The 19,623-nt window shown below is 42.3% G+C and overlaps 1 protein-coding gene across 4 annotated transcripts in view; it reads left to right on the top strand.

The window, feature by feature from the left end:
- The window catches only part of srcap (Snf2-related CREBBP activator protein), a 47,813-nt gene that overhangs the window by 7,682 nt on the left and 20,508 nt on the right, over positions 1 to 19,623 (top strand). For all 4 annotated transcript variants that reach the window (XM_022194533.2, XM_051939008.1, XM_022194532.2 and 1 more), the window contains 15 exons: positions 232 to 498; positions 3,865 to 4,050; positions 4,734 to 4,874; positions 5,099 to 5,288; positions 6,168 to 6,337; positions 9,514 to 9,607; positions 9,752 to 9,841; positions 10,133 to 10,306; positions 10,455 to 10,678; positions 12,100 to 12,277; positions 12,783 to 12,919; positions 13,516 to 13,685; positions 18,266 to 18,595; positions 18,861 to 19,047; positions 19,148 to 19,317. In XM_022194533.2, the coding sequence (XP_022050225.2) occupies positions 232 to 498; positions 3,865 to 4,050; positions 4,734 to 4,874; positions 5,099 to 5,288; positions 6,168 to 6,337; positions 9,514 to 9,607; positions 9,752 to 9,841; positions 10,133 to 10,306; positions 10,455 to 10,678; positions 12,100 to 12,277; positions 12,783 to 12,919; positions 13,516 to 13,685; positions 18,266 to 18,595; positions 18,861 to 19,047; positions 19,148 to 19,317 (2,708 nt within the window). The remainder of the gene's footprint in view (positions 1 to 231; positions 499 to 3,864; positions 4,051 to 4,733; positions 4,875 to 5,098; positions 5,289 to 6,167; positions 6,338 to 9,513; positions 9,608 to 9,751; positions 9,842 to 10,132; positions 10,307 to 10,454; positions 10,679 to 12,099; positions 12,278 to 12,782; positions 12,920 to 13,515; positions 13,686 to 18,265; positions 18,596 to 18,860; positions 19,048 to 19,147; positions 19,318 to 19,623) is intronic.

Genomic DNA, 19,623 nt, shown 5'->3' with positions numbered 1-19,623 from the left:
AGGAGGCATTCCTTTGACTTCAGCTGTTCTGAGTGCATGAGCAAAAGGCTGACAGAAATTCACTCATGGCCAGTTTGTAATTCTGGAACACATCTGCTTTTTCTTCTTAAACTCTCGCTCTAACCCAATTCATGCATGTGGCTTTTATCTTATTAAATTCTAATCTTTCACCTTCATCAGTTTATTTTATTTTAAATAATTCCCTGCTCGTCTTTTTCCCTTGGCCGTTAGGTACGCCAGTGGATAGCAGACAGAGTCACCGTGAATTCATCACCCGTCTCGCCCTCCACGTCCTCCTGCCACCCCAGTCCCTCGCCCACCGCTGACTGGTCCACAACACGACGGGAGAGGTCCTCACCTCTGCGTGGTCCGCATGGAAAGTTTGTTTCCCCTTCCTCTGTCGGAGGCTACAGTTCCTCCTCTTCCCCACCAGACCAGGCCACCACCCAGCGGCCCCGAGGAGAGCGTCACACTGACATGGCAGAGCTGGCAAAGCATGTGAGTGAGCTTTAAGATGTACGAAACATTGTTCTTTTAGTTTGATAGTAGTGGAGCTGCTTCATCTTAGAATCACTACTGACGCTTCGACGTCTTTAGTACAACTACAGGTTGTTTTATGTGCCCTGAAATGATTCGGTTATAGTCCTTTGCTACATCCTCAAACTACTAAAAGCATCTGTGCATTCAGAGATTTTTTGCCTCAAGTCTTATGCTTTAAATAGGCTACTCTAGAAGTATGAAAAGTAATTAATAAACAACAAACGATATCCAATCAAGTTGTCATTGGTCGTACAATTGCCTGTGTTGCATGTGAGAAAGATGCATGAAACATTGTTCCTTTAGTTTGATAGTAGTGGAGCTGCCTGATCTTAGATGTTTAGACATCTTTAGTAAACCTACAGGTTGTTTTATGTGCCCCAAAATGATTCACTTATAGTCTTTCACTACATCTTCAAACTGCTAAAAGCGACTGCACATTTTGTCTCAAGTCTTATGCTTTGTTTGGCTACTCCAAGAGTATGAAAGGTAAATAGTAAACAACAAACAATTGCGCTGTGCCCTTATCCAAACAAGTTGTCACTGGTCGTACAGTTGCCTGTGTTGCATGTGAGAAAGATGTATGAAACGTTCTTTTAGTTTGATAGCAGTGGTGCTGCCTGATCTTAGATGTTTAGACATCTTTAGTAAACCTACAGGTTGTTCTTTGAGCCATGAAACACTTGCAGTGAGACTGTGTTGATTTGGAAAATGTGCATTGTTTAATTACAGTTTTTCACTACATGCTCAAACTGCTGAAATCATCTGCACATTCAAGTCTGATGCTTTACTCTAGGACCATGAAAAGACATCAGTATAAACAATAGCGCTGTGGTCTCTAGGTCAGGTGGCTGTATGGTTGATTAGTTGGTGAATATGCTCTTATCCAAGCAGATTCTCATTGGTCGGACAACTGCTTTTGTTCGTTTCATAAGAAGAAAACAGTGTGCAGGATTCATACCTTATTTTTGGTAGCAGGAAGAACAGACTACCTATGAACACCCCCACGTTTTCACAACTTTGAAGTGGCCCAACCTAATGGAGGCTGTTTAGTTTGGCTTATTTAATGTTTTCTGAACGTTTACTGGAAAACTAACTGGCACTGTGGCAAAGAAGTTGTCTGTGCGGCTGCACTTGGTTCGAACTGATGGTCAAAAAGTCGAGTGTAAACTGTGAAACCAGCAGTTGTACATCACAGCTCAACAAGCAACATGTCAGATCATCTAGAAACAGCAGCTAACTCGTCTTTGTTAGTAGGTGATGTGACATCTCTCACTAGTTCTTGTCCTGGATCACCAGATGATGAAGTTCTGTTTCCAGAAGTCGTATGAATTTGTGCAGCTGCTCTGCTCAGAGTCTGTTCTCATAATTTCAGTATAAAATAACCTGGTTCACTTGATTTAATATGCTGCAAATAGTAGCTTTTTATATTCATTTATAATTCATTTAAGCAAATAAGGCGAGCAGGTAGAGTGCACTCAGTACGCTGTGGCCCATTTCGTTAATGTAGCGATAACGTGCAGATTTTTTTCTCTATGGCCAATCGATTGGTGGAAGAGTAGGTGTGATTTCAGGTGACCAATGTTTTCTCTGGTTTTCTACAGGCCTACGAAACTAATCGCTCTGAATTTGCTAAATATTACACAGTGAATGTAAACAACCGGAACCCATGAGAGATGATGCACCTTCCTTAAAAACACATGTATGTTTGAGATGCTCGTTTCTTAAACGTTTGATGTACACATGGGTCAATAGGTACTCGTTTTGTATTGAATATGGGCCACTTTAGTCCCATGTTGTGCATCAAAGGGTTAATTAGATGCAACTTAGGACCAGTTTTCTTAATCGGCTGTCAGTCTACATTAGGGCTGGGTGATACGGTCAAAAAATAAAATCTCGATTTTTTTATTTAGTCATCTTGTATGATTACGATTTTAATAGATTTTTGTTGTTTCTTTGCGGTCTGGTTGCTATGGCTAGTGCTAGCCATCCTGTAGCTGCAGCACTCTTCCCATTCTTTAGGATGCCTCTGCCAGAGGTGCTGAAAGAGGTTAGTCGTGCTGCTACTCTTCGTTTTCACGGTACTTTTGCAAACTTTGCACATGACTGTAGTTTGCTCTGTGTCAGTCTTGTCAAAGCCGAACCACTTCCATATAATCGATGTAGCATGAGGCCCCCCAACTCTTCGTCTGCTGTTCTGTCCGCCATGACGGGGGTGTGAGTGTTTTGGTGGAAGGAGATGAGAGGCGGAAGCAAACGCCAGTGCACAAGTCGTGAAAGGCAGAAGAAGAATCTGTATTGTTATATATTTAAGCTCACCTCGATTTTATGATTTGGCAAATTTTCAAATCGTCAGGTTTTAAAAAGGCAAATTAATTCGATTTATCGCCCAGTCCTACAGTCTACAGTCAGTTTTTTGTGAAGTAATTCAAAAAGGTCAGTGTGCGACAACCAGTGAGGATGATGACAGAATTGGTGCAAAGACGCTCCACTCCCAACCCGCTGTTTTATAGACTTCCCTCAAGTCTTTTTGACTGTTACATTTCACTTTCCCTGATTGCTGGATTACGCTGAAGAGCCGTGTAGAGCTCTGCCCTGAATCAAAACTGTCATGTTCAAGTGGTGAAGACACTCACCGCTGCCGCTCTCTCTTTTTACCTGCATTACAGGGTGGGAATCGAAGGGGGTCTCAGGAAAGGGGCGGCATATAGTTATGAAACACAACTGACAGTTTAGCTAAGTGGTGTTGTTGAAGGTTGCTGAGAATAGCATGAGTATCTGGTTTTAGTATTGGAAAAACAAGCTGCGTTCATTTGGAAGTCCTCTGTCTGTATGAAAACAATGAAACAACAATGTGACACCGGTGGAGAACTGCCTCTTTGCACAACAGGAACACTCGGGACAGCTTTTGTTATCAAAAAACGTTGTATGAGCATAAGCCCCCTAAAATTAAACTGTTGTTTTTCCCCAGGTGATGAGAGTTGTTTGAAGTGCTGCAGCTGGTTTTGTTTGTTAGTGATGAAGTATGCTGCTCTTTGAGTGATGAGGTACGAAATAATCACAAAATACTTCACCCTCCTCCTGCAAAGATTAAGTAATTATATCCGAAATGTGCTCAGCCTTTCTCGGAGATGAATGACAAAGAAGCAGCCATGCAGCACCCGTAGTTGAGTTTTTTTGTCTCACCACCAGCGCGGTGTTGCATTATTCCAGAAATCAATGTCTGCCGTTTGCGAATTGATTCAGAGTTTTGTATTTTTCACTCACTCGCACTTCACCGTTTCAGAGAAAGGATTTACTGACCGGTTTGACCGCTGTGTCCTGTAGGAAGCAGACATTGAGCATCGAACCCAGGCGCTGAAGCGAGAGGGATTCTGGTCAATGAAGCGTCTCACCCGCCTGACGGAGCCGCCGCGACCCAAAGTTCACTGGGATTACCTTTGTGAGGAGATGCAGTGGCTCTCTGCTGACTTTGCTCAAGAGAGGCGGTGGAAGAGAGGGGTGGCGAGAAAGGTAGGACGTGATGATTATCGCAGACGTTTGCTTTAATAGTATGAAGTTTTACACATACACCCCCTGTCAAAAGTTTTAGGACACGTTCTCATTCAAATAAAGTAGAACCTGTCCTACAACTTTTGACAGGGGGTGTATCTACCAAATTTGGTACACATATGCAGCACATCAGGCTGAACAAAAAAGTCAGTGACAGCCACATTCCAAACCCAACAGGAAGTGAGCTATTTTGAAATGCCAGATTTTGCCCATTTTTCTTTTTTTTCTAGAGCGAACTCCTCCTAGGGGGAAACTGCAATTCACCTCAAATTCGGCCAGTACATACAGGAGGCCTTAATGATCCAAAGCTATTAAAATCTTCATTCAAAGTCAAAGGGTGTGTCCGTGGCGGCCTCTGGAATTTTGATCCTTTGCCATGAAATTTCAAATGCTGTGTAAATGTCCTGAACATGCTCCAATCTGCCTGAAACTTTACATGTATGATCAGAGTCCTGCCCTGATCACATCCATATGATGAAATACACCCCCTGTCAAAAGTTGTGGGACAGGTTCTACTTTATTTGAATGAGAAAGTGTCCTAAAACTTTTGACAGGGGGTGTAAATGCTGCCTAAACAGAGGAAAATGTGTGTTTTGTACCTATAAAAGATATGCTCCAGACATGCTCTGTTGATGTGTCGTCAGGTGGTACGAATGGTGATGCGACACCACGAGGACCTGAGGCAAAAGGAAGAAAAAGCCAAGAGAGATGAACACGCTAAGATCAGAAGAGTCGCCTCCTCCATCGCAAAGGAAGTCCGGGCCTTCTGGAGCAGCGTTGAGAAGGTGCAGATGATTCACAAAAACCGAGCAAACAAAACATTCTGGTTCAGTGTTCAGCTGTGGAATATGAGGAGATCATCGTCTGTGTTTGGTTGGATTTGTGACAAAAATAAAATCCGCTTCTCAGACAGTGAAATGCACATATAGTGAGTCAACAGGTGCTGTAACATATATGTGGAGTCAACATTTCTATTGAGTCTTGCCGTCCTGTTTTTGCGTCCTTAAAGGTGGTGCAGTACAAGCAGCAGTCCAGACTGGAGGAAAAGCGGAAGAAGGCTTTGGACCTGCAGCTGGACTTCATTGTCGGCCAGACAGAGAAATACTCGGACCTCCTCAGCAAGTCTCTCGCTCCCACCAGGCCTGCTGAAACCGTCCTGACTCCACAGAAATCTGCGCCGCCTCCCGTGGATGAGGATGGTGAGAAGTTTTTACCTAAATAAAAGCTGCCTCTTACAGATAGCTGTGAAAGCAGCTCTGTCGCCGTGCTACATAACTGCTTTCAGAGCTGATTCATTGGTTCAGACAGAGACGTTGTCATAGCTACACACCGAGGACTGAATCGCCCACAGAGGTAAAATGTTTCGTAGAGACAAAAGGCTGTTCAGAACTGTCAAGGTCACTGAATCTTTGAGAGAATCCACCGTGTTCTCATATTTCTGCGAACGTTCTCACCGACTACCTGACTGCCTCAAATGCACTTTGACTCACCGAGACGATGAGTCCGATATTTCTCCGACCAGTAAATCACTTTCTGGTGCAACAGGTCCAGGGTTCTGTACCTAGTGCTGCTTGGCAACCGCCAGACCCGAGACTCGTCAAACCTGTTCGACGGGTCCGCTGCCCATGACAGCAGCGGCAGTTGATTCCTAAAATATGAAGGTGAACTTTGCTCGCTCAGTCAGAGGAGGAACAGACATGGCAGTGGCTCTGTTCTCTGCACCAGTAGCCTTGTCCCACCGTCATTTTTTTCACCCGGCTCCCTTTTGTGGTGCTGAAGTGCAAATGCAGCCTCCTCAGCCATCAAGAAACTCACATCACTGAGAGCAAAACTTAAATTTTCACTAAAAATTCTCCAACCAGATGGCTTACTAAAGCAGTTTCTTGGCTTTAAAAACCTGCAGCTGAAACCTTGCAGAGTTGAGTGTTTTGTGTGTGTAAATGAGTCCAATCAATTAAAAAAGTGAGACACTAAATACATCTGTTGTTTTGAGATTCAAGAGGTGTTCAGCTTGTTTTTTGGTCAGTGCAGTCGGGAGACTGGTCTTTCTCAGAGCAAAATCTCTCATCTCGATGCAGACAGAGACTTCGAGCCTCCGTGTGAGGAGGAGGACGACGAGGAGACCATCGAGGTGGAGGAGCAGCAGGAGGGCAATGATGCTGAGAGCCATCGGAGGGAGATTGAACTGCTGAAGGAGGAGGGCATGCTGCCGCTGGACCAACTGCTCAGCACCCTCAAGCTGCCACAGGTAGCTGCATATACCAGACTAGTTGTGGGATTGTTTTCCAAAAAGCAGAACAAAAGCAAAGCCTGTGTCACGTCACACTAAACTCTGATAAAAGCGTTTACATATGGTTGCATTGGCTGCATACAGTATGTTTCTAGTTTAGTCCTATTTTCTAACTCGACATTTTAAATATCACTTTGGGCCCCTTTAGACAAAATGGAGACGGGATGCAGTGAGCTAAATCTATGAGCTATATTATTTTGTACACATTTTTTGGGAAATTGGCATCATTAAAAGTGGAGCTGTTAGCAGTTCCAGGTTGCATTCGTACATTCGTTTCATTAGTTAGTGGAAAGCCCCTTGAGATGTAGCATCTCGTTTTCGAGAGGGTTCACAAACAAAGAAAAAAACAATACAGAACAAAAGCAACTATGATACTAATACATATATGGAGAGAATGTACTCATTCAGCAGTTACAATATATACAATAACTTGTAACACAGACGTAGACTTACACACACATTCACAAGACAGACAAGCTCCAGGTACCCCCTTCACACCACCTCCACAAACAGTGCAAGACAAAAGTTAACAGTGGTTCTCCAACCATAGCAGTTCATAATTATTGTGCAGGTGATTCATAGTTTTACACAGTATATTATATTTAAATATTCAACAAAAATACAATATATTATGTTTATTATATATGTATGTATAGCTAAACAATTAGAATCTAAATTATTATATATTATATTTATACATTATTATTAAAATAATAATATTTCAAGTTATGGGATAATTCAATCAAAATCAAATATATGTTAAATGTTTACTAGTGACACAAGATGGCTTAATAAAAAAAGCATAATTTTGCAAAAGCAAGGAGAATTAGATTTATACTATCGGACACTTAACCCTTTACGCTTCAGTGCGTCGTAGGTGTACCGCCGGCGGTACACCTACTAATTTGCATAGGAATTTCAAGAATGTCCGACGGCTGCAAACACGATTATACAAACACTATACGCCGATGGAAAGCTTAGATTCTCATGAATCCGCCGGTATAAACCACTTTCAGATGTGATTACCACAGCGGGTGAGAAAAACACATTTGTCCGACAAAAACAAATATTCATCCATCCGTTCTCTATACACGGCTTCAACGCACACAGCGCGACTCACATTTCTGGGTTCATTACTACACACAGAAAAAAAGATTCCACAAAAAACGGCCATAATCCAACCTTTTACATCCAGACGACACAAGCCAGTACACTGTTTTGTCCAAAACATGTCCTGAAGTCGTATAAAATCCCCGAATCGGTCATTTTCAAGGAAATGCACCTCGTGATGCCCGTCCAATATTCCCCGTATTTTTCGTAATTTTTTTATTTAAAAATAGAATATTAGCGATTTTTTGTACTGAAAACGGCTGGAATTGACTGAAGCTTAAAGGGTTAAAAATGTGGCGATTCTACACCAAGTCCTGGAGTTTGAAAGAGAATCTTTTTGCTTCAATTTATCAGCAGATTTATGAACAGTTTGAACTTCTTTCATATCGTGCCTTTCATAAAAACATGCACCCCAGAGCGCTTAAAATGGCAAAACTAAACCCTAAGAACAACAATATGCTGTCAGTGAAATGCCATAAATGCCAGGGATAGGAAATGGTTTTAAGAAAACAAAGATTAGAATTTAAAAGCTATGGTTTCAGTTTTCTGTTAAAAATATTGAGAGATGTTGTCGTTCTGAAATCTGTTTTGCAGTTTCGGAGTATAAAAACAAAAGGGAGCCTCACTGTCACTTTTATGGACACTTAAGGAACATTAGGAGGATGTTAGAGACTGAAAGATTAGGAAAGAGCAAGGTTAATTTAAAGCAAGTATAAGGACGTAATAAAGCATGTTTTAGATTGGATTAATGTCAGAACGTATGCAGATAAACATCCTCTGGAATGATGTTTCCTTCAGCTATGGCTAACTTATGACTCTAAAAGTTTTTTTGTTTTTGGCAAACGGTGTAGCAAGCTGTGCACCTCAGCCACTGCTGCAGCTACATCTGTTGACTGTGTTGAGACGGAAGAAGTAGCAGTGAGACAAATTACAAAAAGCTAACTTCCTGAACACCTGCGTGCACCTGTCCCTTTCATCTCAAGCACTATGTTTTCCTTCCTCTGCAGCCCCCTATGGAGCTACATTTAAATAAGCCTCTGGTGTAAACACATTAATTGTGAAAGCAAAAGTGAATATTAAAATTATCACTGTGAGTTTTCAATAGATTTTACGTGTGCTCTACTTCAAGTCCTTGTAGGAAAGACTCTTGGTTTCACCCTTGAGTTGTTCTTTCAGGATTAGATTCAGGATTTACCACGCTGAACCAACACACCATAAGATGCTTTCACCTTCATTTTCACTTTAACCCTTTAAGCTTCAGTGTACCGCCGGCGGTACACCTACTAATTTGCATAGGAATTTCAAGAATGTCCGACGGGTGCAAACGCGATTATACAAACACTATACGCCGATGGAAAGCTTACATTCTCATGAATCCGCCGGTATAAACCACTTTCAGATGCGATTACCACAGCGGGTGAGAAAAACACATTTGTCCGACAAAAACAAATATTCATCCATCCGTTCTCTATACACGGCTTCAACGCACACAGCGCGACTCACATTTCCGGGTTTATTATTACACACAAAAAAAAAGATTCCACAAAAAACGGCCATAATCCAACCTTTTACATCCAGACAACACAAGCCAGTAAACTATTTTGTCCAAAACATGTCCTGAAGTCGTATAAAATCCCCGAATCAGTCGTTTTCAAGGAAATGCACCTCCCGATGCACGTCCAATATTCCCCGTATTTTTCGTAATTTTTTTATTTAAAAATAGAATATTAGCGATTTTTTTGTACTGAAAACGGCTGGAATTGACTGAAGCTTAAAGGGTTAAAAGAATTCGTTTCGATGATGCAATTCAACTCTATACTTGTTAAACTTTCTTATTCTGTTTACAACTCATAACAGCAATGATCATACGTGACTAAAAGCAGAGTTTGCAGTTGTTATGAAAATACAAAACATATGTGAAGCTCAAGAAACTTATCAGTACACTGTAAATGTAATGCAATGCTGCATTTGTATGAGCGTGTTTACACAGATGTTTGTAATCACTGAATCATTGGATTACGTAGGAATCGGGCTCAGACGAAGAATGCTCTGATGAAACATCTTCATCGGCGGGGGAGGAAGAGGAAGATGGGGAATTCACTGCCAATGAAGAGGATGGTAAGAAAAAAAACAAGAACTTTTGGTACACTCTAACTCCTGAATATTCACGAACAAAATCCCACCGATATTTCCTTTGAATGCTCTGAAATTAAATCTTTTCCTGCATGTATCTCTAAATGATTTATTTCTGTCTGTTTTCAGCCGAGGATGAGGAGGAGACCATCGCTGCCCAGGAGAAAGTGGAGGGAAACGTAGATCATGCAGTGGAGCTCGATGACTTAGCCAAAGAGGGTACGTGCTTTTTTTTCCCTCTGTTTTCTTGTATATTATCAAAAGACTCTTGTTAATGTTTATGTTGCTTTGAAGAATCAAGAGCTTCTTTTATGTGAAGAGAATTTAGCTTATGGGGAAAAGACTCTTGACACGTTGAGGTGTTGTTTCTGCACAGCTGCACTGTTGTCGCTGAATTGAATCGCCTGAATGTAACTATTAACTGTGCACATGTGAATGATGTTTTCATTCAGTTCTGGAGAAACGGAAGCAGCAAACCTGATCTCTCGCATGTCTCTGCTAACCTTCCAGGCGATATGAGTATTGAGGAGCTGCTGGAGAAGTACAAAGGAGCTTACGCCTCAGACTTTGAGGCCCCGTCTGCTTCCGGCTCTAAAGCGAGCTCTGATTCGGAGGAGTCTGGGGACGACGAGGTGGAGACCGAGGAAGATGAGAGCGATGTGGAAAGCAACACTTCGTCCTCAGGTATTAACCCGCTCATAGGCAACCGGTGGCTGAATTGTTTATCTGCTCCCACTCTGACGAGCCGAAGGTGTGAAAACTGTGGGGAATATTTCCTCCTTCCTCTTTTGCTGCTCTTTGTGAAGTCGTTGTGCCTCGTGTGATCTTTCAGATTCGGCAGGAGACAGCGCCGAAGAGGATGAGAGTGAGAAGGAGGAAGAGGAGAGCGAGGAAGAAGAAGACGATGACTGTGGAGATGAAGGGATGGAGGTGTTGCTAAAGGAGGGAGATAACAGCCCACCTTCCACCAGTTCACGGCCAAAGAAGGAGATCAGCCACATTGCTGCTACTGCAGAGAGCCTGCAGCCTAAAGGCTACACTTTGGCTACGACAAAGGTCAGTCTGGAATACTAAGAGCAGTATTTTTAGCATTTTATAAACTTACCCTTTCAACTTAAAGCAGTTCCTGGTTTTTTTTTTTGTTTTTTTTTTTTGCTCCTGTGGGCTCATTTTTAACTGCAATACAAAGTCCTGCTAGCCTAGCCGCGCTATACCCATGTTTCTGAAGGCACAAGGGTCTAGGGCCGCTCGACAGGGAGGCGGGCTAAAAGGTTGTCTTTCAAATCACTCTGCAGCTATTGGGTAGGTATACAACCAGTCAGCGCAACGAATAGGCTGACGTAGTTCCTTGAGCGCCGGCGGATTGTGGCTAAGTCCCATTAGCTTCCCAACCAGCGGAGCCAACTGGTATATTAAGGATTTGCCATATCCCGTCGGCATAAGTCCAAATACGTCTTTCTTCTCAATGAAACACTTCAGTGCCGTCCTTTGTTTATCTTTCAAGTTGAATTTTAGCTTCAAATCTTTAAGGGCTGTGGCCAAAGCCGAGTCCAAAGATAACTGTTTATTGTGCGCCGGTTGTTTCTGTCAGAATCGTCGCGCCTCTGTCGTCACTTAGTTACGCCCGCCTTCTGACTCTACACTTCATGGTGATTGGTCCGGCCAGTTTTAGGAGAATCCAACCTCGAGCCTTATGGAGGGTAACTAGACCCACCCTGGCAGAGAATTAAATTCGTTGCCGTGGGTTGTCTAGCGCGGCTAGGCTAAAGTCCTGCACCTCTATGGAAAGAGCGCAACCATAACTTGAAGTAGAGAGAACTCAAAAGTATTATAATGCCATAATTCATAACAGAAGTTGAATTTGTTTATTTATTTTACAAAGATGGATGCAAGTGCCAATAGGTGTTACCAGTACTGGAAAATGAAAAGGTGGTTTGACATACTATATACATCTTACTACTTAGATTTTTAATTTGCTTCTATTCTTTCTGCTTTTTGTAAAGACGGTGTGCAGCTCAGCCGTAAAGTCCTTGAACCTCTGTCTGTTGTCTGTTGATCACAGTTCGATTCATTCATATCTTCTTAGTTGCATCAAAGAACTCAGATTTTTCTTTTACAGAATCTGGTTAGAGCAAGTGGTCTTTTTGGTCAATCTTTGAATTTAACATGCAGAATAAAGGGATTTTTTTTTAAATGAAAATGTCACGATTTTAAGCTGAAATTCAGTTAATTTTCCACACCAAACTGCATGCAACAGAGGAACATTTCAAGGATGGTCAGAAAGTTAAACCATTCTTTCAGTTTTTATAGTTTCTTTCTCTGATAAGTGGTGCAATTTTACCAATTTTGAAAAGCCAAAATACCTGCGAAACCCGCATTTGAAGGGTTAAACTACTTTATTAAAAGCTCCTAGTATCAGTTTCTAAACCTTTTTGCAGTTCTGGACCATAATTTTCTAATTTGTTTTCCAACTAAAGGTCAAAACCCCCATCCCATTCCTGCTTCACGGCACATTGCGAGAGTACCAGCACATCGGACTCGACTGGTTGGTCACCATGTATGAGAAAAAGCTGAACGGCATCCTGGCTGATGAAATGGGTCTGGGCAAAACCATCCAGACCATCGCTCTGCTGGCTCACCTCGCCTGTGAAAAAGGTAACGCACTCGCTCAACATCCCGTTAGTGCTTAGTTTTCATACAATACTATAGTGGAGTAGCTCATTGCAGTTCATAGTATAGATGTGCGTTTCATGTGGAGGGCATGTTTAGAACTCATGCATTTGCTCCTCCAATAAAAGCATGAAAAAAGCAAGTGAAAGAAGTTGATCTACAGGAGTATAAATATTTGAAAGCAATGCAGAATGCCCGAGAGCCTTACTGAATCATATTCCATTATATTTTGTTCCTGTGGTGCCCCAAAACGAAAGACATTTCTACCAAAAAAACGGATCCAGGAAATTAACTTAAAATTTCCTTGGGGAGAAACGCAGACTGGGGGTGTGTGGTCTACGGAAATTTTCTAATTTATTGTGTCTCCTGGTGTTAAAATACTCTCTGCTCCCATGCTTCACATGCTTTAGAGTGCTTTTTAATATTATTTTACAGCTATAAAACATCCTTTTTATGTTTACGTGCTGGTGAATTGGTCTGTTGTGTTCAGGTAACTGGGGCCCTCACCTCATCATCGTTCCCACCAGTGTGATGTTAAACTGGGAGATGGAGCTGAAGCGCTGGTGTCCAGGCTTTAAAATCCTCACATACTTTGGGAGCCAGAAGGAGAGAAAGCTAAAGAGACAGGTAATGAGGTTTTCTTTCTTCCTTTTTTTTGTTTCTTGAAGGTTTTTGGGCACATTTTCCTTCGCCTGTAACCTCCAGAACTTGGTTAAAAAGCAGCCAGACCTGCCTTCATAGTCAGTCACAGCACGCTTTCCTTTATCCATTCTCATTAATTTTAGCTTGTGTTTGCCACATTGTGTCCCTTCTGGCTTTACCTCTGTCATCTGTATTGGAATGACGTTTTATGCTGTCACGTTTAAACTGCCTGCGTCTGTTCGGTTGCGTCTTTATCAGTTGTTTGCTTTGTGTGCTGGTCGTTTCACTCTTTTAAGCTTTTTTAGTCCTTATTATTTTCTCCTCCTAACAAGCTGTTGTTTAATTATTGTTTTAATGGATAATTTAACATCTGGCCAAAGACAATAGTTGAAAATTAGCCGCTTGGCTAACACTTCCTCATGTACAGAGATTTTGATTAATGCGAGTTTGCAGAGAGGAACTGCGGATTTTTAACTAAACGTAAATGACAGATATTGTAACAGTCAGACAAGAAATTGACAGTTTCAATTCTGAAATAATAAGAAGACGACTGTTTTTCTGCTTGTTTGTTTTTTTCTTAGGGCTGGACGAAGCCTAATGCTTTCCACGTGTGCATCACTTCATACAAACTGGTGCTGCAGGACCACCAGGCCTTCAGACGGAAATCGTGGCGGTATCTGATCCTCGACGAGGCACAAAACATCAAGAACTTCAAGTCTCAGCGTTGGCAGAGCCTGCTGAACTTCAACAGGTCAGTAGAGTCTGTGCAAGCTTTAAGGTCGAGCCCAAGGAGTGAGAAATTAGCCATCTATGCATGAATGAGTCGTATTTAAAAGTGAAAATCAGGGTGTCCCTGTTTATTAATTTTTCAGTGGAGTATTTCAGAAACAAGTCAGCACCTTAACATGAAAACAAAGCTTGACTCCATATCAAATGCTGCAAACAGTGGACACATTTTCAGACTTACTTCAGGCTTAGATTTCTGCTTTATATTCTGTTTTAGTAAAAATCAGACACCATATATAAACAGATACATCTGTAATGGATTAATATTGGCTGCCTCTACTGTATCCTGTAATTAAGTAATTTTGTATCTCTGATGTGTCAAACCTCTGAAATTAGGGAACACCACAAATTACTTAGCCTCTTTTAAGCGCTCAATATCATGCATCATACTCTTTTAGACCAACCAGCAGTGATCTGACCCTGTATTGTGTCCAAAAATTTTACTTTAAGGCTTGAATATAAGACATGCACCTCCTCTCATCACCATTGTAGCGTACATACTCTGACCTTAAAGTCGTCTAATTCAGAGCTGACATGCAGGTATCCCAGCGACAAACCGATATCGTTATGACATATTTCTGTGGGCTTGTTGTGACTCTATGTGGAGAGAGTCTCGTATGTGGGGTAAGAAGTTAATTGAAAGACTTGTGGCAAATTTATGGGAATCGAATCGCTGCTCAGGACATCTGCTGTCATGTACAATGCACCCTAACCACTCTGGTGTCACCTAACAAGATGTTTTTACTATTCTAACAGTCTCTGAGTAAGTCTAAATATACTAAATAATGCACAGCGATGCATTCTCTCAAATATCCGTATAACACAGGCAGCAGTGGCTCGGCTCGTAGTGTCAGCTGGCCGATCATCATGTGGTTGGTAGTTTGAATCCTTCAGCAACACATGGACCCCAAAATTGCTCCTGATGTGTGCATGTCAGAATGCTAAGCATGCCCAGTGCTGCTCTCTGGTGGCCTTACAGGAGGCAACACTGTGGAAATATAGCACAGATGTCAGCCATTCATGCAGTGTAGAAGCAGCACAAGTTACACTTTTGTTTTTATCCAGAATGCACAGATTTGGCTCACATAGTTGTGTATTTTGTCTCTGAGGCACACTAGTAATGTATCTTGTACGCTTAGTGACAGTAGTGTTAAAAGATCATGAATCTTCTGGGAAATCAGGCTCACAGGAGGGGAAATAAGGTTCAGTTTTATTCAAACTAGTGGTGCTTATTGAATTACATCTCTCCTGTCTCTGCAGCTCTTTCAATCAGACATCCAAACATACCGAGTGTAAGCTACTGCTGGTCACGAAAATTCAGCGTGCAACCAGCCGTAAAAGACACGCTGTCATTCAGTATTAGTCATGTTCGACCTTGACTGCATCCCCAAAATACACCGGAGCGTTAAACTGTTCATCCACAGCCCACAGTGGTGTGTAAACACAAAGTTTGAGGGGCTAATCTTCACATTTGAGATGGTTTGTTCTTAACAAAATGGCTGTAATTGCACTAACTTGTCATCGTTGGCTGGTGGCCTGCCTGGTCCAGCTGGTGGTGATTTCTCACTGTTGTGTGAAGCTCCAAAGAGTGCTTTAGCTTGTGCACATGAGGAGATACTTACTGTTTTATTATGTCCAGTCATTAAGTCATAGATCTTCTATTAAGGTACGCAAATGGAGAATAAATGAGGGAGTGCACTTAAGCGTATGCACATAAAGGCACTACAGTGATGCAGTCTACAGATATTGAACCGTACAGATACTGACATTGTAGTTTACAAAGATGAACTAAACATGTGGAAGCTGTTGGATAACGGTCATAAAACTGAAACTCTGTTATTCAGCTATCAGTTATTTTGTTTTTCATGAATCATACAAATTGTTAGATTAACCCGCTGAACCTTAAAATCCACCAGTGGGTTTGAAAAGTGTGTTATTTTTTTCTAAAGTGGCATAATTACGCCATTTGCCACAGCCAGAAACTGTAAAAACAAATCGAATCAGTGGATTTTTAACTTTCTGATAGGGAGGGAATGAATCATGTATGAATCTGCGGTTGTATTGGAAAAATTAACTAAATCTAGGCTGAAAATCGTGACGTTTCATTAAAATCCTCTCACTCTAGACGCTGAAAATAAAAACATTTGTACCAGATGTTTTTTAAAAAACCCAGAAAATGTATGCAACCAGGAAGCTATGGGTAACTCATTTTGGAAAATTCTGTGAATATCCAGCTTGTGAATAACAGACTGAGAGGAAAATATAACACACTTGAGTATTAAAATAAATACAGCATGGATCAAGAAGATACGTCCAGCATGGTGAAACATCTCTAGTGTTTATGTGTGGAGTTGTGTGAACTCTGTGTAGTTTGGTGAGGTTGTAAAAGAGGCAGCATTACGCCTTTGTCATACTAAAAAAAGACATTTTTGAGTTCCTTCTATTTCTAGCCATGTTTGTCCTGTTTCCATAGAGGTGCAGGACTGAATATTGCAGGTAAAAATGAGCCCACAGTGAGTAACTAGAAAAGCACTCGGAGAGTGCAGACCTCTGCCAAGGACAGAGAGGAAAACAGGAAACCCATGCAGTAAAGCAGGGATGTCAAACTCATTCCACAAAGGGCCGGTGTGGCTGCAGGTTTTTGTTCCAACTAAGCAGCATCACACCATACGTGACTCATTTAATCAACCAATCTCAGTCTCCAGACAGGTGATTGGTCAGACTGTGTGCTCTAAGCTACAGCATTTAGTTCCAACATATCCACAGCACACAGTCTGACCAATCACCTGTCTGGAGACTGAGATTGGTTGATTAAATGAGTCAGGTCTGGTGTGATGCTGCTTAGTTGGAACAAAAACCTGCAGCCACACCGGCCCTTTGTGGAATGAGTTTGACATCCCTGCAGTAAAGGATCATGAGCTGGAATCAAACCTGTGTCTCTGACACAGTTCTGTTTACGAATCACCTTCTTAACGTGTTGAGCTATCTGGACACCTTGCTCCAATTTGTTGGATGACATACTAACCTATGATGTTTTTGTCATATTTTGGACCACATACTAAAACATACTAAAAAATTCAAAGTGATCCAGAATCCTCGATCCTTTCCGGATTACCACCAAAATTAAATCAGCTCTTCCTCTTACCATAGTCTACATCCCCTCAAAATGTCATCTGAATCTGCCCAGGCGTTTTTGAGTTATCTTGCTAACAGACAGACAGACGGACACACAAACACCGGGTGTCACATAACCTCCTTGGCGGAGGTAATAAAACATACTAAAAAATTCAAAGTGATCCAGAATCCAGGATCCTTTCCAGATTGCCACCAAAATTAAATCAGCTCTTCCTCTGACCATAGTCTACAAGGGATGTGATTTTTCCGCGAATTCGTGGAATTCCGCTTTTTTTCAGGGATGGGAATTTACCGCGGATCCGCGGATTTCATTTATTTGAACGCTGATTTCACAAGTTTGAACACTTTATTGTCGCTGATACTCCCGCGCGATGGTAACGACGTTAACGATAGCTTGTTAACGACGATTGTAAACGGCCCCAGCGATTGGAAGTCGCTGCCCCCCCCCCCCCCCCCCCCCCCCCCAAAAAAAAAAAAAAAAAAATGTCTACATCCCCTCAAAATTTCATGTGAATCTGCCCAGGTGTTTTTGAGTTATCTTGCTAACAGACAGACGGACGGACACACAAACGCCGGGTGTCACATAACCTCCTTGGCGGAGGTACAAATGTGACATGAACCAAAAACTACTTGAGTTTCAAAGGCTTGATTTGTTGAGTTTTGTTGTCGCATCGCATATCCCGCATGTCATGGTATTGATTCAGTCACAGTACTCTAATCAGCATTGTTTTCAGCAGAAAAAGCTCTGACTAAATCCACTGAGTGCTACCTGCTCAGCACCAAACAGCAGTGGCAGAAGTGGACCATTTAGAAGCTAACGAGTAGATATTTCCCTCGGGAGTTGCCACAGACTAAAACAAGAAGGAGAGTGATGATGTGGTTCAGATTAATCAGGTCGACAGCAACAGAATTACAAATACGTGTTTGTCACTCCATGCTTGCTGGATGTGTAAACAGCCGTATAGACTTAATAAGATGACAATATATCACTATTACTGCTCAGTGCAGCCAAGAATCTGTATGCACGGAGGAGGAACTATAGTTTGCTGATAAAGTAGGCCCTCAGACTTTTTCATTACAATTCTGTGTTTAGTTTTTTTTCCACATTTGCTGTAAACACCACATTTGATGGATTGATGTAAATATTTAAAAGTTTACCAGTTTAAATTACAGCCAAACCTCGGGTATTCATAAACATACATGCCCTCTGTTCATACTATTTGGACCCATTTCACAAATTTATAAAGTCAGCTCAAGAACAGCATTTTAACCAAACATTCCCTCCACACTCAGATGTCATACAGCTTTACAAGAATTGCTCCATTTATTCTCCGTAGCCGCCTGAAATCCTGACGTTGTACACTTCGGCGTATTTATCTGAACCTCTTCTCTCGTTTTTGCCACTCGCAGCCACCGGCGGCTGCTGCTGACGGGAACCCCTCTGCAGAACAGCCTGATGGAGCTCTGGTCTCTCATGCACTTCCTCATGCCCCACGTCTTCCAGTCCCACCGCGAGTTCAAAGAGTGGTTCTCCAACCCGCTGACGGGAATGATCGAGGGCAGTCAGGAGTACAACGAGGGCCTGGTCAAGAGGCTGCACAAGGTGCTGAGGCCGTTCCTGCTCAGGAGGATCAAGGCCGACGTGGAGAAGCAGATGCCCAAGAAATACGAGCACGTGGTGCGATGCCGCCTCTCCAAGAGACAGCGATTCCTCTACGACGACTTCATGGCACAGGCCTCGTAAGTTACGGTCCAGGAGAAGAATTATTTTAGGAGATAAATAATGAAGATTTCTCAGCAAGAAGAGGGGAGAATAACTAGTCAAAATTTATGGACAGCAATTAAATGTTTATAACTGCAGAAGCATGGTGATTGGGATAACTTACTCGCACCATGTTATGCTTCACGTGTTATTTTTACCCTAAGCTGCTTTATTTTTACACAAACAGGCTCATTATGACTTGTATCGTCTACATTATCAGTTTGGCTTCTCTTCTGTTCGCAGGACCAGGGAAACGCTAGCCAGCGGTCACTTCATGTCTGTGATTAACATCCTCATGCAGCTCCGCAAAGTGTGCAACCACCCCAACCTGTTCGACCCTCGACCGATCCAGTCGCCCTTCATCACGCAGCCCATCGTTTTCCATACGGCCTCCCTGGTGCAGGACGCGATGGAGGTCTCTCCTTTGAAGGTCGGCATTAAAGGGAACTGAAAAATCAAACCTGAAAGAGTGATGCACTGATTAAAAATTTGTGTAACTGACGCTGACGGACATGCTTTTGCGTCCTCAGCGCTGCGACCTTTCCATGTTTGACCTTATTGGCTTGGAGAGCCGCGTGTCCCGTTACCAGGCAGATGTCTTCCTGCCGCGCCACAAGGTCAGCCGCCAGCTAATCCAGGAGATCATGGAGTCCCCCGAACCCCCTCCGAGACCCAAACCGGTCCGCATGAAGGTCAACAGGTACAGACTACAGCTGTGGATGCTGCAGCGGTTCATATGAGCACAGGTTTGGCAGGAAAAATAAACGAGTTGCCTCCTAGTGAGATTAAATCCACACCTCAGCGCCTGCCATCAGTGTGATTCACAACTCGACGCATCGGCCAAGTAAAGCTGATCAACATTTGGCAGTTTTTTTATTAGTTTTTTCCCACAATGTCTGTTTCTTGACTAAATATTTCACTGCAGGAAACGGACAATGGAAGTTTAATAGTGAAATGTGAGCTCTCTCCATCTTTGTGGACATTCAGTTGTTGTCCAGCACTGAAA

Source organism: Acanthochromis polyacanthus, chromosome 19, assembly GCF_021347895.1.
Source record: "Acanthochromis polyacanthus isolate Apoly-LR-REF ecotype Palm Island chromosome 19, KAUST_Apoly_ChrSc, whole genome shotgun sequence".
NCBI lineage: Eukaryota > Metazoa > Chordata > Actinopteri > Pomacentridae > Acanthochromis > Acanthochromis polyacanthus.
The sequence above is the reverse complement of the archived record's forward strand: the minus strand, read 5'-3'. Positions and strand labels throughout refer to the sequence as shown.